General features: G+C 56.0%; 2 protein-coding genes across 3 annotated transcripts; one reads left to right on the top strand and one right to left on the bottom strand.

The window, feature by feature from the left end:
* On the bottom strand, positions 1–4338 carry LOC133262507 (neuritin-like). The gene is made up of 3 exons (XM_061441750.1): positions 4284–4338; positions 3674–3821; positions 1–887 (listed from the first exon to the last, which is right to left on the bottom strand). Exons 1-3 carry the CDS (start codon positions 4324–4326, stop codon positions 662–664), a joined length of 417 nt encoding a protein of 138 aa, XP_061297734.1. The 5' UTR covers positions 4327–4338; the 3' UTR covers positions 1–661.
* An 11771-nt stretch (positions 4339–16109) lies between these two features.
* DBNDD2 (dysbindin domain containing 2) lies at positions 16110–22980 on the top strand. 2 transcript variants are annotated; one of them, XM_061441322.1, is made up of 5 exons: positions 16112–16273; positions 20011–20129; positions 20834–20989; positions 21460–21603; positions 22383–22980. In XM_061441322.1, the coding sequence occupies exons 3-5, from the start codon at positions 20839–20841 to the stop codon at positions 22592–22594; spliced, it is 507 nt and encodes a 168-aa protein (XP_061297306.1). In that variant the 5' UTR covers positions 16112–16273; positions 20011–20129; positions 20834–20838; the 3' UTR covers positions 22595–22980. The 2 variants fall into 2 exon arrangements, with proteins under 2 accessions (XP_061297305.1, XP_061297306.1); XM_061441321.1 differs by lacking the exon at positions 20011–20129 and having other exon boundaries at positions 16110–16273.
* The last annotated feature ends 314 nt before the right edge of the window (positions 22981–23294 follow it).

The following is a 23294-nucleotide window of genomic DNA, read 5'->3' as shown; positions in this document are numbered from 1 at the left end:
CAAATATTTTTGCCCTCTATTTCCTTAGAAAAGGGATTTACACATAACACAGGAGTTACTCAGGAATCCAGATGCATGCAAGAGAAGACATCATGCACCTGTGATTAGATACGTGGGAATGCAGGGGTTTCACCACATCCTCAAATTAAAAGGGACAGTACATGGAGGCAAGGTCTCCTTTCTGCCTTTAACTGCATGTACACCATCCCCTGCCCCTCACAAGTCAGTAGTGAAGATTCCCATCTTGGTTTCAGTGCCCGAATCAAAAACCTGGAGAGTTGATCTGGTGGAAAGAGTCAGCAAAGCAAACAGGTTTCCTTCCAGCAGCCACGGAAGGATGCAAAAGCATCCAGAGTTCAGAACCAATTTATCCTTTTTCTCCACATCCTCTGCCCCATATCTGCAAGTTCCCAAATTCTGCAGTCTGCCAGATCTGTCCCTGCCTTGAGGCAGAAGGGGAAAGGCCTTACTCCAAATTACAGAGGAACAGCAAAACCCAGGAGACGCTGCCAAGCAATTCCATGTCTCACAGGCGCAGGATGGAGCCACGTGTTCACTGAGCACCGCACAGTGTATTCCTCAAAGGTTTGGAAAGGTGATCAGGAAGATGCCACAACACACACTGCCACCACCTCTGTTGTGATACTCACAGAGCTCCAGTTCATAAGTTCAGCCAAGTAACGATGAGGGGGATACCGAGGATGGAAACGTTTGGAACACGGGTCCAGGCAAGGCTCTGGGCAGTGCTGGGGCTGCAGAGCTCAAACAAACTGCCTTGAAATTTGATTTTCCGAGACTCCGTTCTCAGCATCTCCCAGATGGCTGCTGCTTCCTTCTGGCACTCCCAGAGCGCCGTCAGGGCACACGCATGAAATTCATCCCAGTACCTGCAGCCAGGGAACACGGCATCATCAGCCCCTTTGGATTAGGACAGCAGCAAGATGCTGAGCAGGTCCCTGCTTCCCCCTGTGCTTTGTGCAAGCGTCCCAGACTACCCATCCCCTCCACTGTCTCCCAGAGCATCTTGGCTAAAACCCCAAACCTCAGAACACAGAAATCATTTCATGCCTTTTCCTCATACTCTGCAAGTCACAGGCCATCCCCTCCTCTGGAAGGGCTTCTCCTGCAAAATAAAGACTTCCCCAAGGCACAGATAAGGCCCCAATGTGACGCTTGCCACTAACCTTACCCCCATAACTTCTTTGAAAAAAAAGGAGTTTCTTTTACCTGAAAAGAGCTTTGCAAAAGCATGTTTTTACTGCAGCTGCTTTGGAGCAACAGGGCAAGGCAGGGACCAGCCATGAGCAGCATCCCCAAGTCCCAGCAGGCTGCCCTTGCTCTCCCTCCACTTCTCTTTTTCTGTCCCTCCTTTTGCTGGGGCTGGGCACCACCTTTGAGCCACAATATTCCTGCAGCTGGGGACTGCATACAGGACAGGAGCAATTGCTCTGCCACCTTCCCTGTGCCACCAGGACACCAGGCACACATGCCACCCCTCGGAAAGGGGATGCAGCCGAGCAGGGATTCTGCACATGGGAAAGGAACATCTCGGTTTTGTCCCACGTGCCCTGTGCTGGACATGCCAGGCAGACCCCAGCCCTCTGCTTAGTTCTCCTCCCGGGGCTTGCGTCAGAACACCAGCTGTGAAGGAGTTCATTAAACGGAGCCACTGGGGCAGAATAAATATCCCAGACTGTAAGAAAAGCTGGTGCCAACCCGGGTAACCTCTGCACTCACACCCGACCTGCAGCAGCAGCAGAAGGCGGCTCTGCCAAGTGAGAGTTAAACCTCTCAGGCAAAGGATGGCTGGGGGCAGAAGGGGGATGACAGTTCCTGCCTGGTTCTGCTGTCAGCCAGGATGGCAATTCCCAGAGTTTCACCCTTCACAGCCTCCATCTGCTCAGCCAGGCAGGCTGTAGGCACCCCACGCTGGCTCCCAGCTCTGCATCCATCCCTCTCCCACAGTCCCTCAGCAGGAACCATGGCAGGAAAGCAGACAGCAGTGGAGAAAGCTGAGGTTAAAAGCTAATAATTCAGAAACATTTCCTGGCAGGAAGCTGGGACATCATCAACCTTTGCCTCCAGCCACAACCCTGGCTAGCCATGCACCAGGACCAGTGGGAGAAGCTGGCACATCTGAGGGGTGCAGAGCCCCAACCCTGTCAGCGGGGAAGATCCCAGGACCTGCTCTGAGGTTGTTAGTGCCCCAGAGCCTGCAAAAACCCCTCAACTCACACATTTTATGTGAGCTTCAGCAGAGGAATCGCCCTCCAGCAGTCAGCCATGGCACACACTGCACGCTCTGTTGTTTCCTAACACCAGGAAGCCACATTTCCAGGCAAGTGTACTGCAGCCCAAACCAGAGCAGTTCCAATTTCAACCCTGCCTTCAGTCATGCCCCATGGAAGCTGTTAATCCTGAACTAGGACTGTCCCATGGCGATGGGGGAATAGAGCAGGTCACAACCAACCTTCGAGTGCCAGGCACATTTGCTGGCACAGGAATGCATGAACAAAATACGTTTAAAAATAATGGCGAGTAGTTAGCTTTCCATTCGCCTTGAGCAAAAGGGTTTGTTCAAAGAGAGAAAAACTTGGAAACAAAGAAAACCAAAGGGAATGGTTTCCACACTGGCAATAACCAAAGTCAGGCAGGAGGGTTGGGGACCTTCCACTTACCTCGGCAGCATCATCCCATCCGCCTCCACTGACTGCCCCATCCCAGATGCTCCTGCCCTGCCACAGCCCCATCCACACCAGCCAGCTCTGCCCAGCCCGAGGAGCACATCCAGAGCCTCCATCCCGTGGCTGAGGGCAATGCCTTCCCCTGCAGCCCAGGGCAGCTTTAGGCAGCTTGGAAAGCCTGACCCAGAGGGCACTGCACCCTCTGCCTCTCCCTGGCAGGATTCCACCCCCCAAGGCATGTGGGTTTTCCTTTAACTGCTGTCTGCATTTCCTTCCATCTCCTTTTCACTGCTCGGGACACAGAGCTGCCCCGTTTATCTCCACAAGCATTTTATATCCACCTTTCCCTTGCTCCCCACTCCCGGCCCCACTGCTTCTGCTTTTCAAGCAGACCTTTCCCGAACCTGCCCCACACCACTCCTCCTTACCCAACTCCACTACTACCGCTGTGCTGATGAATGTCCTCCCAATGCTCTGACCTTGGGACACTTGCTACAAACTCACCAAAACCAGAGGAGAGGCAAATTCCAGCCAGAAAGATGAAGGCTCTTGGCAGGGAGGTAAAAGGCTTGGTTCAGGCTGGAGGATCCAACTGGAGGCTGGGTGCAGGCTGCTCCCCGCTGGACCCCGGGACACCGCAGCCATGGGTGAGTTGCTGGATGAAACCAGAGTCCCAAGGGAGACTTCCCAGGGGAGCAGAAGGGGTTGGATCCCAGCAGCCTTGCTCCTCCCGGCTGTGGGTGTGCAGGGAGGGGGTCGCAGGATGAATCCTGCAGTTTGGAGCTATTGCCCAGCTGGAGCTGAGCAGCAGATGGGTGGATGGAGCCCACCAGCTCTGTCTGAAACTAGAGCAAGCTGGGGAGCGTTCAGGAGACTTCAGACAGCAGCCTCTAGCACAGGGGCAATGCCCAGAAGCCACACTGGACGTGTGCCATAGATAACCCCGGAGGTGGGACACGCAGGAGGTCCCGGCATGAGGCTGTACTCACCCACAGACTCGGTGCAGCCCCTGCAGCTCGATGCCATCTGCCTCCTCATACGTAGCCATATTCTTCCCCAGCTTGAGGACGCAGTCTGAAAAGCCTTGGTAAATGTTGGTGCAGGCAGTGCCCGATGCCAGCAGCCCAGCAAGGTGCCCTGCAGCCAGCGAGGGGTCGGTGTGAGCACCCCAACCTTTGGGGACAGGGCTCGCCTCCTTCCCGCGGTGACATGGGCAGCCCCGGACCAGTGCCACTGCCACCCGGGCACTGTAACACCCACCACCCCCCTCCACGTGGGACACACACAACCCGTGCACCGACCCTCACCCATCCCCAGCCCTGCCTGCAAGTGCAGAGAGCCTGAAGGAGCCGCTCTGCCAGGGCAGGGAGCCCACGTGAGGACACTTGGGGTGCCCCAGCACCAGCACCCCGGGCAGAGAGCAGCTCAGCACCGGCAGCCAGGACCCACCTGGGAGAGACAAACGGCACCGGCCCCAAAAGAAGAAAAGGAGGGAGGGAGAAGGGAAAGAAAGGGAGCCCGCATCGCACTCCGGATGCCACCTGGGAAGCGCCCCCGAACCCCCGCCGGGGCACTGCCCCCCCCCCGGGACAACCTTACCCATGGCGAGGAGCAGCACGGCCGTGCCCCACCGCTGCCCCATCCCTCCGCGGCGCCAGCCCTGCTCCAGCCGCTGCCGGTATCCCCATAGCTGGCAGCGCTGCCCGCCCGCCTGCGCGGAGAGGGCGCCCGGCCCCAAGGACCGCTAATGAGCGGCTCAGGCTAATTAATTAAGGAGGGGGCTGGGCCGCGGCTAACGAGCACCTGGGGGCAGCCCCGTACCCACACGCACCCCCCGCCCCCCACCGCCGCTGCATCCTGCACCCCTGGATCTCACAGCATCGCATCCCCTCGGGACTCACTGCCAGTGCCCGCGGCTCCCCATGCCCTGTACCACGCATCCAGGGCCCCATGGGCCCCATAGCACCCCTTTGACCACAGGGCAAAGGTTCACAGAACCCCAGACTGGTTTGGGTTGGAAGGGACCTTAAAGCTCATCCAGCTCCAACCCCTGCCACGGGCAGGGACCCCTTCCACTAGAGCAGCTTGCTCCAAGCCCCAGCGTCCAACCTGGCCTTGAACACTGCCAGGGATGGGGCAGCCACAGCTTCTCCGGGCACCCTGTGCCAGCACCTCAGCACCCTCACAGGGAAGAGCTTCTGCCTAAGAGCTCATCTCAGTCTCCCCTCTGTCGGCCTAAGCCCATTCCTCCTTGTCCTGTCCCTACATGCCCTTGTAAAAAGTCCCTCTCCAGCTTTCTTGTAGCCCCCTTTGATCTCTTTAATGGCACAGAGCAAGGCAATGGAGTACATGAAGGAAAGAGCTGAGTGTGCATCAGTTCAAAGACATACATACCAGCACCTACAGCTACAAAATATTTTCCCCTGATCCAGGCACCAGCCATTTCCAAGGCTGCCATGGCCGCTAGAATGTAACTTAGGATTTTGATCCTGGCTCTTGCCCCATGAGTCCCTTCTCCATCAGGAAGGGGAGTGGAAGGTTTCACAGCAGCTTTGATGGCATCGCTGCAGGGGTTGGCCGTAACAGAGCTCTCTTTTAGCTGGTGACAGCTTTGCTGTTCGGGACACTACTCCCCACCAGGCCACAAACTGCTGCATTGTGGGGTTATCACCTACCACCCATCTCTGCACAGACATGAGATAAACAAACATCTCAATTTGGAGTGTTAATTGGCTATGTGCACACCGGTTCATGACGACTGATTTTGGGATAACACTGGGATGGTTGTGCAAGCACCCTACACCCCAGGACCCCAGAGCAAGTGGAATCCACACTGCCATAGCTACACGTGCTCAACGAAAATGCAAAGAGAACGTGGGTCAGAAACCAACAAAAATCTGTAAACGGAAAAAGAGAACAACACAATAGACAACCAGTTTTCTTGGAAGCTTCCTTCCCACTCTGGAAAGTACGCATTTTGATAAGTCCTGAACGAAAACAAATCCCTGCATGACAGCACTGGCAGGTGACCATGGCTCCAGCTGCAGCTGCCAACACCTGGTATCCCAAAGCAGCTCCAGCCACAGACCCTCTTCCCAGCGTGTGGGATGGGGACCGAGGGACTCAGTGGGAGAAAGGGACGGAAGGGGGAAAAGGCTTGGTTTGGGCAGCAGCAGCATCCAAGAGGATGCCGGGCGCAGGCTGCTCCCCGCAGTGACGCGAGCCTGGGCACGCTGTGATTCTGGGGTTCCATGACTGATGCCTTGTACGTGGCCGTGTTTCCCCCAGCTTGAGGAGCAGCCCGAGAAGCTTTGGTCAGCGCTGGCCCGGGCTGTGCCCGATGGCAGCACCAGACCAGGTGCCCTGCAGCCACCAAGTAGTCGGTGTGAGCACCCTCACCTCTGGTGCCTGGCCCGTGCCCATCCCTGCCCACAGCTGCAGAGAGCCTGAAAGAGCCGCTCTGCCAGGGCAGGGAGCCCACGTGAGGACACTTGGGGTGCCCCAGCACCCAGCGCCAGCCCCCATGGCCCCTCCAGCCCTGGGAGCTCAGAGCAACTGGAAACCACTTGTCTGCCAAAGCCACGTGTGATCGCAGTGAATACAAAGAGAGACTGGGTCAGGAGAACGTCAAGAAATGTATTTACAAAACAACAAAAAATAAACAAAATAAACGACAAAGAACAACCGTTCTTCTCACAAATGCAACTCTTCTACCTAAAACTACACCTATTCTACCTAAAAGAACAACGCTTATTCCTAAAACTACACCTATTCTACCTAAAAGAACAATGCTTATTCCTAAAACTACACCTATTCTACCTAAAAGAACAACGCTTATTCCTAAAACTACACCTATTCTACCTAAAGAACAACACTTATTCCTAAAACTACACCTATTCTACGTAAAGAACAACGCTTATTCCTAAAACTACACCTATTCTACCTAAAAGAACAACACTTATTCTTAAAACTACGTCTATTCTACCTAAAAGACAAGGCTTATTCCTAAAACTACGTCTATTCTACCTAAAAGAACAATGCTTATTCCTAAAACTAAGCCTATTCTACCTAAAAGAACAACGCTTATTCTTAAAACTACACCTATTCTACCTAAAAGAACAACGCTTATTCCTAAAACTACACCTATTCTACCTAAAAGAACAAGGCTTATTCCTAAAACTAAGCCTATTCTACCTAAAAGAACAAGGCTTATTCCTAAAACTACACCTATTCTACCTAAAAGAACAACGCTTATTCTTAAAACTACACCTATTCTACCTAAAAGAACAAGGCTTATTCCTAAAACTACACCTATTCTACCTAAAAGAACAACGCTTATTCCTAAAACTACGCCTATTCTACCTAAAAGAAGAACGCTTATTCCTAAAACTACGCCTATTCTACCTAAAAGAAGAACGCTTATTCCTAAAACTACACCTATTCTACCTAAAAGAAGAACGCTTATTCCTAAAACTACGCCTATTCTACCCAAAAGAACAACGCTTATTCCTAAAACTACGCCTGTTCTACCTAAAACAACAACGCTTATTCCTAAAACTACACCTATTCTACCTAAAAGAACGCTTATTCCTAAAACTACACCTATTCTACCTAAAAGAAAAAGGCTTATTCCTAAAACTACGCCTATTCTACCTAAAAGAACAACGCTTATTCCTAAAACTACGCCTATTCTACCTAAAGGAACAACGCTTATTCCTAAAACTACGCCTATTCTACCTAAAAGAACACTTATTCCTAAAACTAAGCCTATTCTACCTAAAAGAACAATGCTTATTCCTAAAACTACGCCTATTCTACCTAAAAGAACAATGCTTATTCCTAAAACTACGCCTGTTCTACCTAAAACAACAACGCTTATTCCTATAACTACGCCTATTCTACCTAAAAGAACGCTTATTCCTAAAACTACGCCTATTCTACCTAAAAGAAGAACGCTTATTCCTAAAACTACGCCTGTTCTACCTAAAACAACAACGCTTATTCCTAAAACCACACCTATTCTACCTAAACCTACAAGTCCTATGTGAAAACCGAACAATCTTCTTAAAAGAGCAACAATCTTCAACAAAAACTCTTCTACGGAAAACATCCAACAGCGTGAAAACTTCCCTGTCGACCAGCCCTGGAAACAGGCAGCACAAGGTCATTTCAGTGAGGCTACTGATGGTCATTGTGTTTGCCACACGCTGGGGAGAGCGGGACTCTGCCGCGGGGCTCAGCCCTGTCTGGGGCTGGGAGCCGGGCTCTACGCGATCACACTGGGCTCGCGCGTCCCAGAGGCAGCGCAGGGCAGCGCGGTGGTGGCGCTTGTGCCGCCAGGATGAGGCCACCGGGCACCACGTCCCTGCAGCGGGGCCGTCGCACACAGCCCCAGCCCCAGCGCGGCAGCAGCCGACCCACCCTGACTGCCAGCAGTGGATGGGGGGCACATGCTGCCTTACCACTCATCAGCTGGTATCCATTGCCTCCTCCACATCCACCTCCATCGGCTCATCCACCACCCCATCCACCTCCCCATCCACCTCCATTGGTTGTTCCTCCTCCACCTTCATGTCTACTTCCATGGACTGCTCGCACAGCCTCACTTGGCTCTGCATTTTCTGTCTCGGATACAGTGCCCGAGGGGCAGGGAACAGAGCAGTAGGAACGGGAAGGAACGAAAAGGGCTGGGAGTAGGGCAGGAGGGCAGAGCAGGAACAGGGCAGAAGGGATGGAGCACGCAGGTGGGAGCGAGGCAAAAGTGTGGGCTCAGGGGTGAAGGTGTGTGCTGTTGCCTGGGCACGGGCGGTTGCCACTGTAACGCCGGCTGTGACATCACCCCAGAGTTCCAGAACTGCTGTGAGCAGGGGATGGGGACGAGCCCTGAAGGGGCTGCAGCTTCCTGGGGGACACTGGGCAATCGTTACGTGACCTCCTGAGACCACAGAGACAAACTTTAGAGGATCCTAGAATAGTTAGGGTTGGAAAGGACCTTACCATCCTCCACTTCCAACCCCCCTGCCATGGGCAGGGACACCTCCCACTAAACCCTGCCACCCAAGGCTCTGTCCAACCTGGCCTTGAACACCACCAGGGTTGGAGCATTCACAACTTCCTTGGGCAACCCATTCCAGTGCCTCACCACCCTCACAATAAAGAAATTCTGCCTTATATGCTATCTAAACTTCCCCTGTTTAACTTTGAACCCGTTACCCCTTGTCCTAGCACTGTAGTCCCTAGTGAAGAGTCCCTCTCCAGCAGCCCTAGAGCCCCCCTTCAGATACTGGATGGCTGCTCTGAGGTCTCCACGCAGCCTTCACTTCTCCAGGCTGAACAGCCCCAACTTTCTCACCCTAGCTTCATACGGGAGGTGCTCCAGTCCCCTGATCATCCTCGTGGCCTCCTCTGGACTTGTTCCAACACTTCCATGTCCTTTTTCTCTTGAGGACACCAGAACTGCACACAATGCTCCAAGTGAGGTCTCACGAGAGCAGAGTAGAGGGGCAGGATCACCTCCTTCCACCTGCTGGTCATGCTCCTTTTGATGCAGCCCAGGATACGGTTGCTTTCTGGGCTGCGAGTGCACACTGAAGCCGGTTCATGTTCATTTTCTCATCCACCAGCACCCCCAAGTCCTTCTGCGCAGGGCTGCTCTCAATCTCTTCTCTGCCCAACCTGCAGCTGTGCCTGGGATTGCTCCAACCCAGGTGTAGGACCTTGCACTTGGCATGGTTAAACCTCATCAGCCCGCCTCACAAGCGTGTCGAGGTCCCTCTTGATGGCATTCCTTCCCTCCAGGGCATCAACCCAACCACACAGCTTGGTGTCATCGGCAAACCTGCTGAGGGCGCACTCAATCCCACTGTCCATGTCAGCGACAAAGATGTTGAACAAGACCGGTCCCAGCACCGATCCCTGAGGGACACCACTCGTTACTGGTCTCCAGCCGGACATTGAGCCATTGACCACAACTCTTTGCGTGCGGCCATCCAGCCAGTTCTTTGTCCACCCAGTGGTCCATCCATCAAATTGATGTCTCTCCAATTTAGAGACAAGGATGTCGTGTGGGACAGTGTTGAACGCTTTGCACAAGTCCAGGTAGATGACATCAACTGCTCTACCCCTGTCCATCCCTTCCGTAGCCCCATCATAGAAGGCCACCAAATTGGTCAGGCAGGATTTCCCCTTAGTGAAGCCATGCTGGCTGGCACCAGCCACCTTGTTGTTTTTCATGTGCCTTAGCATGCCTTCCAGGAGAATCTGCTCCAAGATTTTCCCAGGCACAGAGGTGAGACTGACTGGTCTGTAGTTCCCTGGGTCATCCATTTTCCCCTTCTTGAAAACGGGGGTCATATTTCCCTTTTTCCAATCATTGGCAACTTCACCTGACCTCCATGATTTCTCAAATACGATGGCCAGAGGCTGAGCAACTTCATTTGCCAGCTCCTTCAGGACGCGCGGAAGGATTGCATCAGGTCCCATGGACTTGTGCACGTTCAGGTTCTTGAGATGGTCTCGCACCTGATCCTCTCCTACAGCGGGCCTAGGGTCTTCGTTCTCACAGCCCCTGCGTCTGCCTTCCAAGACCTGGGGGGTGTGCTCAGAGAATTTGCCAGTGAAGACCGAGGCAAAGAAGTCATCAAGAACCTCAGCCTTCTCCAAATCCAGGGTAGCCAGTTCTCCCGATAGCTTCCAGAGGGGGCCTGCATTGTCCCTAGTGTGTCTTTTATTCGCTGCGTACCTCTAGACTCCCTCCCTGTTATCATTAACATCCCTAGCCAAGTTTAATTCTAACTGGGCCTTAGCTTTCCTCATCTGGTCCCTAGCTTCCCAGACAATATCCCTGTATTCTTCCCAGGCCGCCTGTCCTCGCTTCCACCTTTTCTAAGCCTCTCTTTTCCTTCTAATTTTCCTCAGCAGCTCTTTATCCACCCAAGGAGGTCTCCTGGCCCTCCTGCTGCACTTCCTTCTAGTTGGGATGCAACACTCCTGAGCTTGCAGTAGGTGGTCCTTGACTACCAGCCAACATTATTGGGTCCCCCTGCCCTCTAGGGCAATATCCCATGGAACATTCGTAAGCAGGGTCCTGAAGAGGCCAAAGTCTGCTCTCTTGAAGCCCAGGGCAGTGAGCTTGCTGCGCGCTCTTGGCACTGTCCTGAGGCTCTTGAATTCGACCATCTCATGATGGCTGCAACCAAGGCTGCCCTGGAGCATTATATTTCCTGGTGAGCACGAGGTCAAGTATGGCACCTCACCTTCTCGGCTCCTCTATTACTTGCAGAAGGAAAGTTGTCTTCCACACAATCGAGGCACCTCTGGGATTGGTTGTGCCAGGCCCTACCCTCCCTCCAACAGATATCAGGGTGGTTGAAGTCCCCCATGAGAACAAGGACCGGTGAGCTTGAGGTTGTTCCTATCTACCTATAGAGTGCTTCATCCACAGAGTCCTCTTGATGAGGAGGTCTGTAACAGATCCCCACAGTAGGACTCTGTGGGACACAGTAGGACACTTTGGTGCTTAAATCATCAATAAAATGGGTGAAGCCTGTGCTGGCCACCTCCAGATGTGCCAGGACCATCTCCTGTGCTCCTTCCCTGTCCCACAAGCAGTCAGTGATCGACCTGAGCAGTGCTCCTGTGCTGCAGTTGGGATGCGTCCATGGGGTTGGGATTCAGCCCTGCTCAGCCACGTCCTCCAGCCGTGCCCATCCCGGGTAAGCCCGTGCCAGAACCTGCGCCCTACGCACAGCGAAGGCTGCGAGGGCAGCACAAGATGTGGTGCCAGCAGTGTGTGTCCAGGCCTGCCTGCTTCAGGAGGGCTCTGCAACAGCTCCGCACCTTGAACTCGTGCGTCCCCGTTGCATTTGCACGCACACCTCATGCACGCAGCAGCTCCCCCTGCACCCCGCTGCCATTCTCCTGCTGGCCGCTCCCCCTCCCTGCCCACGTGCAGGGTCCCCACATGGCCACATCTTCCAGTCGGGCCCATCACGTGTGAGCCCGTGCCAGAGCCTTTGCCCCATTCGCAGCGAGGGCTGCGAGGGCAGGACAAGATGTGCTGCTATCCCAAAGGCAGTGCAGGGACGCATGGTGGTGGCGGTTGTGCTGCCAGGACAAGGGCACCAGGCACCATGTTCCTGCAAGCAGAGCCCAGCCCTGCTCCAAGCCCAGCCCCAGCCTCAGGCCCAGCTGCCTCTCTGGGATGTGGCCATCGTGGCTCACACCAGCCATCCATGGCTCTTGGGCGGTCGGAGGACAGGCCAGCAACTGCATTCACTGCAGCGGGGGAGCACTGTCGGCTGCACATCTAGGGAACAGGTCCTGGGAGCCAACCGCCCTTATCCTGCTAGCAGGGTCCCTGTGGAATGGGAGTGCAGGATGCTTTGGATGGCAGCACCTTCCTGCTGCTCTTAGACAAGAGGAAAGCCTGCTGCAGGGCTAACAGGGTGGTAAGCAGCATGGCAGAAGTGACCGTTGTCCCTACCTAGAATGGTGGATCAGCACCTCCTCTTGTCCTCTATGGTGCATCTGGTCCTGGGCATCTCTCACAGCTCTGTCTTGTTCTCAGCACCGTGCTGGGAATCTCTCAGCACCTTCAAGCTGAGGCTTGGTGCTCGCTGTCAGCCACTCTTCTCCCTGGTCTGGCACTTGTCCCATGTTGCTGTCCCGGTGTGCTTCCCTGCTGCCATCCCCTGCTTGCAGTACCGGGATGACTCGGAGCAGCACCTCGCCAGGCCAGGAAAGGTGTTTCCCAGCAGCCACGTTTAAGCACAGAACAGAAGCAAGAGCCTGTGCTGCAGATGACAGGGGCTGGAGGCACTCGGTGCTGACAGCACGGTGAGCACTGCCTGTGGGGCAGCAGTAGGCTGAGCAGCCTCCGGGCAGAAGGGGCTGGGGCACCTCTGTCCCTGAGGGCACCTCCTCAAGCAGGAATATTATGGACTGCTTGCCCTTGGCTGGGCTGGGACGGGGCCAGCCTACAGGATGCTGGGGCTGCCCCCAACATGCTGCCTGTGCCCAGCCTGGCCTCCCAGCCCCTCACCTCTGCCTTCACACAGCACTGACCCTCTGAAGCCAACTCCCGGGGCTGCTTCTACACAGGAAGGGCAAGAAGAAGCCAACTGCCAACACAAGAGGTGTCCCCACAATGCCCATACCCATCCCTACCCACCTGTTTGCCTCCATTCTGCTGTCTCCCAAAGGATCATCCCATGCGTTGGTCTATTCCTGGTCACTCTGCCCAGTGGTCATGTACTGACAGTGCCGAGATACATCCTGTGCCGGTGAGCTCTGGTCCCTGCTGCTGCCAACAGCAAGCATGGCCTTTGCACTACCCCAACAGCACTGCCCAGGGGCCAGAACAGGAGATCAGGGGAGCTGCAGGTGGAGGATTTCATAGAATCATAGAATCTACCAAATTGGAAAAGACCTTTAAGATCATCAAGTTGAACTGCTACCCAAGGATTGCCAAGGCCACCACTAACCCATGTCACTAGGGGCCTTGTCTATGCAGTGTGTGACTACTTTCAGTGACAGTGATTTCCTGGGGTGCACAGCAAGTACAGAGCTGCACCTCAGCCTCTGTGCAGCGTGGGGCATCCAGAGGAACCTGTGTGCTGGCTTTGCCTACCTGAATGCCTACCCTGGAGACCAGGACAGGCAGGTGCATAATGTACCATCCTATGGAGAAGAGGGAACACTATGGGACCAGAGGGTCCTCTGCCCACCCTGCCCAAACACACAGGGTACATGGCAGTCACCAACACATGCAAACACCCTTGCAATCCCACAGCTCTTGTTACCCAAACCAACTTCATGGACTCTGCAAATGTTGTTGCAGAGCGGGACCAGCCAGCCCTGAGCAGCTCCTGGCCTCCTGATGGCCGCATTGGTGCCATTTCTCAAGGCCATGTACACAACAGTGCTGTAAACCCCAGCCAAGCGGCACCTCGGTGCAGCCCCGCTCCCCCCGCCTCCCCCCTGGCCCAGCGGAGATGCTCGTTTCTCAACAGCCACATTCCTCTGAGGGTGTTTATGGCTTTTCTGTCTCCCCACTGTCCCAGGCTAAAATCGACCCTTTTAAGGGAGCCACAGGACCACGGGTTGCTGGAGCCTTGCCTGCTGCGGGCTGCTCCCTCACAATGTATTGCCTCGTTCACTGGGAAAGCAGCCCTGCCTTGTTTTTCTCTTGGCTCCACAAGTTACTGATGGAGTCAAGCTGCGGCTCAGTCCTAACCCCATCCACACATGCCTCCTAGAGAATAAGATCTATTTTCATCAGCAAGTGATTCACCTGCCTGGCACTGGTTTACCTTTCCCGTAGCAGCTGACGACTCCTCAGCTCCATCCTCGAAGGCAGCTCCCTTGACTTACCACCCAAACCTCTAATAGATGAGAAACCTGAGCAGGAAGGGCAGGAGGAACAAGTCACATTACATTTTCTCCTGATGACGGGTGTACTTTGATGCTGGCTCCCCTGGGACTTTTGGCGGCAGCTGAACTCTGTTGCAGAGAGAAGAGGCATTATTCCTACCTGGGCTTGTGACCTGGATCTCCAGGGCACACTTCGCAGTGACCTGGTCCTTTGTGGTTAGGGTGAGGGCTGTTGACACAGGACAGTGTGCTGTCACCCTATGCTGGAGGCACAAGGGAGGCAGGGGTGCTGTGGCAGCTGAGGCAGACCCTGCAGGTATCTGGCAAGGCTTATTCTTAGAGCTCTTCACTACAAGGGGAGACTCTCAACTGACTTCAGCATCACTTCTGTCTTCTCTCACCTTTTAGCCAGGAGCAGGCACACTTGGCCACAAGCAAAAACTCATTACATGGAGCTGGCTTGCCTGTGTTGGGTTAATTGGAATAAAACGTGTACCCTGCTGAGCAGCACGGCTTGTGCTGAAGAGCTGGGATGAGTCAGGCTCCGTGCCGATGATATCGCTGCTTCTCCAGCCGGCTCCCACAAGGCAGGACAGAGGGGCTGCAGCAGCACGGGTGTGTGTCACCCTGTGCAGGCAGCACACACACACCCCATCCCGCAGTAGGGGCCACAGTGAGTCCAAGGGAACTTGGGGTGCTCCAGGGGACACAGGACCAGTCTCTGTCTTGCAGCAGTAACTGGTGCCAATCGACACAGACGTGTCACATAGCAGAGATGTGAGGTAGTTCCCTGGTCCTCGCCTCCCTGCCAGCAGGGCAGGGGGTCAGCAGGGAATGGTTGATGCTTCCCAGAGGCCGTGCCAGACCACACAGAGCTGTGAGCAAGCCAGAGCCGGCAGATACCTGGTGGAGATTTGCTCCTGCACCTCTTCAGAGATCATGAAACCTTCCACCCTACACCAGCCTGGCTCCCCCGGCCCTCCAGGGCTAAGCCATAGTGCTGGCAACACACACTCAGGTGGAAACCATCAGGCAGGATGAGGGTGCTTCTGGATACAGATAAACACATGGGCAAAATTCATCCCAAAATTCAATCACCATGTGAGTGAAGCCAGCAGCTATGGACAAGTGCACAGGGTGGGGACACCAGGTCCCCAGCATAAAGCTGGGTTTCAGCTCCCAGAGGAAATGGAGGGGACAGCAGAGCAACAGTAGCTAAAACAGAGCTGGGAGACAAACAATAGCCAGTTATCTTTAGTCATCCAGACAGCGAGAGAAGCACATTGAGAACGCAGCAGGCGGGACACGCCACAGACACTGGAAACTCCCTATCAGCCAGAGAAAAGGGCAGAGTGGATGCTGCCCCCGTCCCGGCTTGGCAGTGAGCGGCTGCGGGCAGAGCCGGCGCTGGGCACGGCGAGGCACTGACTCACCCTGCTGAGATACAGGAAGGAGGCGGGCGGCCAAGTCCACTTCTCTGCCAAGGAGCAGCCCTGATGTGCAGAGCTGAAAGTGGGAGAAAACACCCCGGAGTGGGATCAGCGGGGGGATGAGGGTCTCAGAAGGCTGGAGGCGGGCTGTGAGGGACCCCACGGCCCATGCACGCAGTGTGCTGTTGTCTCTTCTGCATCACTGCGTGAGCTGGGCATTTAGAGAAGAAAAGCATAAAAGAAAACCCCAAGCAAGAACGGGGACAGTGCTCCCTACCCAGGCAGAGCCCCCTGCCTCCAGCTCTGCCCACCCCTGCCCAAACAGCACCTTCAGCCGGGCACTGCGTGCGCAGAGCCGCGGCGCACGGGCTCTGTGGGGGACGCTCTTTGGGGACCGTGGACCCTACATGCGGACTTTGTGCGCCCCGAGAGAGCAGAGACCCTTCGTGAGGAGCGAGAACTGCGCACGGGACCCTTATCTCCGCGGGGACCCTGCACGGACGCCCCTGAGGACCGGGGTTTTCGCCCCGCAGGACCGAGCAGCAGTAACCCGGGGACGCAGCCGGTAGGCGCCGCCGCGATGCCGCGGGGCTGGGCGCCCTGGCACCGCCCCGCGCAGCGCCGAGCACCGCCCCGCAGCGCGCAGCATGGGCGAGCGGCGGCCGGCGGTGGGGGGGTGCTGAGCCGAGCCCGATTGCCCCGGTCCGGTCCGGTCCGGTCCGGTCGCAGCAGGCGCCCGCCGCATGTCGGGGCCCGGGGCGCAGAGCCGCAGCCGGCGGCTGCCCGGTAAGTGTCGGCGCGCGGTCTGCTCGGCAGGAGGGTAGCGGGGCACCGCACCGGACGGGCAGGGCTCGGGCTGCCCGTGGCCCCTCGCATCCTCCCCGCAACACCCGCCCCATGCCCCTTGCAAAGCAGCCGGGCCCTCCCTTTCCATCCTGGAGCGCCCCGACCCCACCTGCTCCAACCTGCTGCTTCCCGTCTGCTTCGGGCAGGGGCTGCCCGGGAAGCTCCGTGCCTGGGATGGGGATGCTGGGATGGGGAGGCACCTGCGTGGGATCTGAGCCGGGGACCTGTTGGGCAGCGGGCTTGTTGTGGAGTGGCATCGGTACCCCTCTGAGCCCTGAGCCCCCGGTGGGGTGTAGGGAAAGAGGAGACTGAGCAAACCCGGCGAGCACGGGGGATGAGGGCAGCCGGGGTAATGGGAGCTCGCATGGGGACAGCCTGCCACGATCCGGGCCCAGCCTTAGCACACCATGCCCTGGGCATCGTGCTGTCCTCATGGGTTTCTTGTCCTCACGCTTCTTTTTGCAGGAATCAAAGCAGGGCCCCATAATGGCAGGGTCTTGTGACAGCCTCTGCCGCTGGGGAAGGAGCTCTGGGCGCAGGGATATTTTTAGTACTGAGACTCAGGGGATTTGGAGATGGCTCGGAGGAGCGCAGGCAATGAAATCACGGCACAGATAGGGGTTACGAGGTGCCATGTCCTCCCTCTCTCATTCCCCCCCCTGCTTTTTCCCAGCAAGTACCTCTGCCAAAACCACTGCCTCCTTCGCACTCGCCTGGTGCATTTCCTCTCACGGGGGCTACGGTTATTTTTTGCTGTGCTGCAACACGAGGTCAGATGTGCTGATCGAGAAAAGACCGTGAGAGAATTAACACTCAGGCAGCCAGCGTGTCCGGGCATCCTGTCTCCACACAGCCTGATCCTGCCTTACTCTTTGGGGCATTCCCAGCTCTCCACACCAGCTGCTTCTCCAAGGGCTAAAGAAGTTCAAAGGCCTTGGGATTTACCCTTGTCCCACAGTGGTTTTGGTGGGACAGGGTGATGGGGAAATGTTTGCGATCTCAGCAGAGTCTCCTGTCAGATGCTGTGGCAGCTGAGGATCTGCATCTTCCTCCTACCCGACCTCCTCTCGGCATTGCACACAGGGACCGGGAGGACCGGATGCAGTCTGGCAGCAGTGGGATGCCCAGCTCTGGAGGAGTGGAGTCAGGGATTCGGGCTCTGGGAAAGCACAGGGAGGACAAAAGCTGACGGGGCCAGCCTGCCCCAGCTCTTTCATGCACCAGGAAACTGGACCGTGCTTCGAGTGACCCCTCGTTTGTGCTCTGCTCACCTCCCCATCAACCCCTGGAGCTTTCCACAGCCCAGATTATATTTTAGGACCTTCTTTAAATCCCTGCCAGGCTGTAGCCTTAAGAAAAGGGCATCCCTGTCCTCTCTTGGCCTTGTGCCGGGCACTAGCAAACCCTCTACCACCCCTGAATACACCCCTCCTGTTCACCAGCACGGAGGGGGGTTGTACCGGGATCCCACTGGGCAAGGAGGAATGAAAAACACATCCCCTCCTATCTGAAACACAGCCAGATAGTTGAACTGTGCTCTGCTCCCAGCCTGGATGCTGGGTCACAAACACCCTGAGCTGGTGCTCCCAGCACCCTCAAGCCTTGTCTTGCTTTCACCCCATGCTAACTGCACCCCAGGAATGCTCCTCTCCCAGCCTGCTTCAGCAAGGGTGAAGATGGGAGAGCTCGCGGCAGTTTCCTTCACAGCCTTTCCCTGCTGCAGCAGTGGCTGTGAGCCCAAACCCTGCGAGGGCAGAGGGACCAGCGGGGCCAGTGTCCTCACCCACAGCCCACCCTGGCAAGGAGGAAATCCCTGTCTGCACCTCCTGGGGGGATCCTGCCCTGCCCGCCCAACCTCTGCACCAGCGCCTGGCCCTGGTTCCTCTCCAAGCTGCGCTGGCTTGTAAGCCGTGAGAGCCGGAAGGATCTGAAGGCAGCGGGGCGCTCCGTGCTGTGGCAGCCGTGCTGGGCGGTTCAGCCAGCGGGGAAGAGCCTGGCCCTGAATGCTGATCAGCCTCAGCTCCTTTGCTGTAGTAATAACCATGACAATAGTAATAAAAGCCAGGCCACCAGCAGGTACCAACAGATCCCCCACAGTGCACAGGGGCCGCATTGTGCGTGTGAACGTGTCCCGCGGTGGGAACATGCCAGCGGGATGAGACAATCCCCACGACTGACAGCCCAGGAGTGTGAGTGGCCGTCACATGGGGAAGAGCCGCGGTAGGGAACGCCACTCTCCTTTATTTCCCCGGCAAGGGCTGCTGAGAGGTGGCTACACTGGCAGGGCTGTTCGCATCCCCCAGGCCCGGAAGAGCCCCGGGAGGGGGGAAGGCTCCATCCCCGACTCTCACCACGGTCACGGGTCAGGCAGGGCCAAGCGCAGCCCAGCTGCTGGCGTTCCTTACATAATGGGATCTCAGTGCTCGTGCCTGTTTCCTCAGCGAGAGCTCAAAAACAAGTTCATAAACAGGTCCTGCTAATTTCTCCTGCAAGAGAAATCCTGGCGCCCACAGGAATGCAGCATTCCTGACTCTCCCCAAGCACACTTACCGTGAGTATCGGTCACGTGCTCTGGAGAGGTGGACAGCAAGAACACTAATGGCACAGCTCAGCCGTGATCATGGCGTTTGGGACAGCACCTGCCAGCATTCAGGTTTATTTTGTGTTTGCACTGCAAGAGGATTTAGAGCTTCTCGTTCTTACCTCCACAGTGCCATCCCTTTGGCACAATGGTGCACAGTCTGTCACCCTGAACCTGGAGCCAGTGCAGCCTCTGCCCTGAGCCCAGCCTTCCTGGAGCCTGATGAAGTCCCCTCGGTGTGGTGAACTGCTGCAGTTTGCCATGGATTTGGCACAGCTGGGCTGAGAAGCAGAGCTCTGCCTGGCACAGATAGTACAGGTCTGGCTCCAGCTGCTGAAGTGAGCCACCTTCATACCCAGTGCCCTGGTCACCTGCTCCTTGTCCTGGTTCCATTCTCTTGCAGATAGCACAGGGGAGGTAGGAGTTTTTTGCTGTACCCCAGTGGCACTGGGCTACAGCTGCCGGTCAGCCTTGTTAGGAAAGCTTCACCGGCACGGTGTGTCCCTCACTGCAGCCATCAGCCTGGGCGCTGCACAGCACACTGAGCCTCTGCACCACAGCAGGCACCCAGTGCCTAGGTCAGACATGCCAAGGCAAAGGCCCCTTCAGGCAGCCCAGATTGCTGCCCTGGGCATCACGGGAAGACGGTGAGCAGCCTGAAGAGGACCAGAGCCTCTTCCAGAAAACACATGGTGACCGGCCCTGAGTCACAGCACATTCCGTGCTGTGCCCCAGGCACAACCTGGCCTCCCAGGGCAGTTGCCTGCAGAGGATGGGGTTTACCTGGAGGATGTCCCAGAAACAGGGTGAGGAGGAGCTCTGGGGAGGGCTTTCAGCAAGACATGACATCGTACTCCAGGACACCTCACCAGGCTCACCACCTCTCTCCCATTTGGGTCCTGTGCTGCTACACACTGCTGACAGGCAGCCTTCCCGCTGTCCTCACCCCACTCCTGCCAGACAGGGTGGGGATGCTGCTCCGGCCTGGAGGAGCAGAGGATTTGGGCCATACTCAGGCAAAGCAGAGGATGTTTGTTTGGTTTCCTTGGTTACTGCACTGCCTGCTCTGCTAATCACATTTTCCTTGTGCCGCTAGGCCAAGAGCGGCAGAGAGGAAACCTGGAATGGCTGAGGTCAAACACCAGCCTGGGAACAGCCAGGACCACCAGCTCTGGACCATTTGGGTACCTTGTGGGTACCCAACCTGAAAGGGAGGTACGATGCCCAGGGATGCAGCAACAGCCCAAAGCCTCCCATCATTCTCTCTGGTGTGAGCTGGGCCACAGGCACCGGCACTGAACTGCAGGAGGAATTACAGGAATGAAAATGTTTGTAGAGGCAGAAGCCAAGCTGGCTGTGCGGGCGGGGATGTGAATAAGGAGCCTGCAAGCGTGGGTGCGGCTGTATTTATAGTGACGCTGGTGGCAGGGGTGCGCGTGTGTGGAGTGACAGGGTTGCTGATGCCTTTTATTCCTTAATACATCCCAGAAAGCCTTGGAGCAATAATGCCAGTTTGTCCCTGGGAGTTTCCTCAGCTTGTTAGCGTTCACAGACATCCCTCTGTTTTATAGCAAGGAAACTGAAACTTGAACATGTGCAAAACATGGCTGATCTCATAACAACACCCTTTGCCCCCTTGATAACTCACTTCAGCAGTTGTGAACACAGCCTATGAGCTCCCCACTTCTGGCTGCTCTGCATTTCAGAAGTGAGATCTGAGGCTCCAACACAGCAAGTGCTGGTGATGCTGCCAGTCTACTGTGTAACAGCTATTCACGGTGACTAAATCAGTGTGCGCTGGTAAAGCTGAACAGAAGGGACTCACCTACCTTCCATTATGGCCATACCGCATGAGCTGGGCCAGGCAGAAGGGCTTGGACAGCCCTGCCTGGTCCAACCCTCCCCACCTTTCTCCCCAGCCAACATGGAGCAGGCACAGCGGGGCCTGGACACTGAGCAGATGCAGCAGCAGCAGCTGAAACTACGGGACCGACAGAAGTTCTTTGAGGAGGTTTTCCAGCACGATGTGGATTTCTTCTTCCCTATGTCTCACCTGCAGATAGAGCATCGGAGACGTAAGTGCTGCAGGCACCAGCACGGGGCTGGGGTGTTTCAGGGAACAGTGACACAGGCAGTTGAGATTGGTGGGACATACCCAGTCTAAAGACAGCTGGCGACACGCATGTCCTGCACTGAGACAGGACCACACAGGCTGCCTGTGGGTGTGCTGTGCATTACTCACACCACTTAACTGAAGTCACTGCACATGGGTACCCAGGCTAGTGCCCTGCATAGTCACTGGCTTCAGACAGGCGCCTCCAGACAGCAGTTTGAGACAGGGATAAGGACTGCAGTGAGACAGGAGGCGATTCCAAAGCAATGTTTTAAGGAAACATGATTTTTCTGGGAGCCCCTTACCAGCAAATAGGATTCAGTTTCCCAGGGCAAGGCTGGCCTCCCTCCTGAGGGTCCTACCTGCACAGGACTCATGGAGCCCTTTGCCTGGCACTAGCACTCACCTTTTTGCTGGCCTCTGTCTCTGCAGCACCCTTAGGCAGCATTTCCTCCATGGAGGTGAACGTGGACATGCTGGAGCAGATGGACATGATGGACCTGTCAGACCAGGACACCATGGATGTGTTTCTGGGCTGTGGGACAGAGGAGAGCAGTGCTGCTGGGCCCCTGCCAGGTATGTGCAGTCCCAAACGTTCTGTGGACCAGGCTGGGAGCCTTTCCAGTGCCCACATCAGCTTGTTCCTCAGCTCTGGCCACCCTGCGTGCAGATACACACACACTCATGCAAAGATACTTGGTGCTGGCGTCTGTGAGGCTGGAGGGACCTCAGGCTGGGCTGGTCCATGTCAATATCTGCCTCCACAGCCCAGAGATACAGACCTCCTGTAAATACCTTATGGTGGAGAAGACAGGAGAGCCCAGGCACTCCCCAGAGTTTGTGGGGCAAGTTCTCTTGTCCTGAAGCTCCTCTGGAGCAGCCAATGTCTTGTCATGATTTCCCTGGTCCCCTCCAGACTGCAGAGCTCCCTGCACTGAGCAGAAAGGCTGCAAGACCCCTCCACATCCCAACCAGACCTCAGGGAGCTGGGCTCAGGTCCTGCAGGGTGCAGCATCTTCCTCCACACACGCACAAGTTGAAGTGATTCACCGAGGCTAAGCAGAACGTCTCCTTGCCTGCTGCAGCCAGTGGCTTCACACAGCATGGCTCCAAGCTGTGGTTCACAGGAGATGGAAAAGGCTCCATTGTCAAAAACAGGGAAGGAATGTGCAGCACTACCCAGAGCCAGGCTGGGGGTGTGAGATGGGGAACAGCTACAGCCACCACATGGGGAGCAGCCAGGAAAGCATATCATGCCAGGGAGTAAGACACGTATTGGAGGGGCTCTCCATGAAGTTTAGGGAGCAGTAAGCCTCCAGAAGCATTTTTATTTCTCTTACCACACTCTCTTCCAGGGGCAGATGCCAGCCAGTGCCCAGAGGAAATCACCCTGCAAGTGCCCAACGCAGCTGAGAGCAAGTCACGCATTTCTTCTACATCCTCTGTCTCCACGGATCTGAACAGCCTGGACACCAGCGAGGAGGGGGCTGAGACCCCTGTGGTGCAGTCAGATGAGGAGGATCTGCAGGAGGACGGTCCCAAAGAGCAGGCAGCAGCAAGAAGCTAGCAGCCAGCTCTGCCCTGCTCCCAGCTTCCTCACATGGACCTGCCAGCCCAGAGGAAGGAAAGCTGCTGGCACTCAGTAAACCCCTCACTGGACTGCTGCCCTGCAAGAGGGGCGAGATGAGTTTCCCCTCCTCTCCCTCTGCAGGTTCTCCTGGCAGCCAATGGAGAAGGAACAAGGGGTACTGTAGGCTCCCCAAATTAACTCTTCAGGCTTTGCTGCTAACACTCCCTGCTTCACTCCCCTGAAACGCTCAGCAACCCACAGCCCCACCATTCCCAGAAAGCCATCCCTTGGGATCCCAGCTCCCCCTGCCCTACTGACAAAGGTCCTGTCCAGAGAAGCGTTTAACGATGGCATACAGAGAAATAACACTCCAGTCTAAACAACCAGTGGCTGTGTGTGTTCTTGGGAGAAAACAGCACTGGGGGTGAGGGTTAGGTGGGGCTTGTACAAGGGTGAGTGGTGTCAATCCAGCGTGCAAAAGGTGCCATGCAGGAGCATACACAACAGCAGCAGCCACTGCTGCCCCAGCACAGCATCACAGCAGCAGCCCTGGCTGGAGGAATAAAGGAAGAGCCGTCAAATGAAGCCACTTTTTAGCCCACTACAGTTGCTCCCTGCAGGACAGGTCAGGAGGAGCTAGGCACAAAGCTGGCCAGAAGCCTGCTGCTGCTATCAGTGGCTGCAGGCCAGGAAAATG

Source organism: Pezoporus flaviventris, unplaced genomic scaffold (genome assembly GCF_033815535.1).
Source record: "Pezoporus flaviventris isolate CSIRO_AGI_PZ_B2104156 unplaced genomic scaffold, CSIRO_AGI_Pfla_v1 ptg000213l, whole genome shotgun sequence".
Classification (NCBI taxonomy): Eukaryota; Metazoa; Chordata; class Aves; order Psittaciformes; family Psittacidae; genus Pezoporus; species Pezoporus flaviventris.
The sequence above is the reverse complement of the archived record's forward strand: the minus strand, read 5'-3'. Positions and strand labels throughout refer to the sequence as shown.

What these genes read in the sequence shown, in the direction of transcription:
- DBNDD2 (XM_061441321.1), top strand. Translation starts at nt 16,231, where the DNA reads ATGTCGGGGCCCGGGGCGCAGAGCCGCAGCCGGCGGCTGCCCG. An exon ending in CCGCAGCCGGCGGCTGCCCG is followed by an intron (nt 16,274 to 20,833) that starts GTAAGTGTCGGC and finishes CTTTCTCCCCAG; the next exon opens with CCAACATGGAGCAGGCACAG. An exon ending in GCAGATAGAGCATCGGAGAC is followed by an intron (nt 20,990 to 21,459) that starts GTAAGTGCTGCA and finishes CTGTCTCTGCAG; the next exon opens with CACCCTTAGGCAGCATTTCC.
- LOC133262507 (XM_061441750.1), bottom strand. Translation starts at nt 4,326, where the DNA reads ATGGGGCAGCGGTGGGGCACGGCCGTGCTGCTCCTCGCCATGG. An exon ending in CGTGCTGCTCCTCGCCATGG is followed by an intron (nt 3,822 to 4,283) that starts GTAAGGTTGTCC and finishes CGCTGGCTGCAG; the next exon opens with GGCACCTTGCTGGGCTGCTG. An exon ending in GGGCTGCACCGAGTCTGTGG is followed by an intron (nt 888 to 3,673) that starts GTGAGTACAGCC and finishes CCCTGGCTGCAG; the next exon opens with GTACTGGGATGAATTTCATG.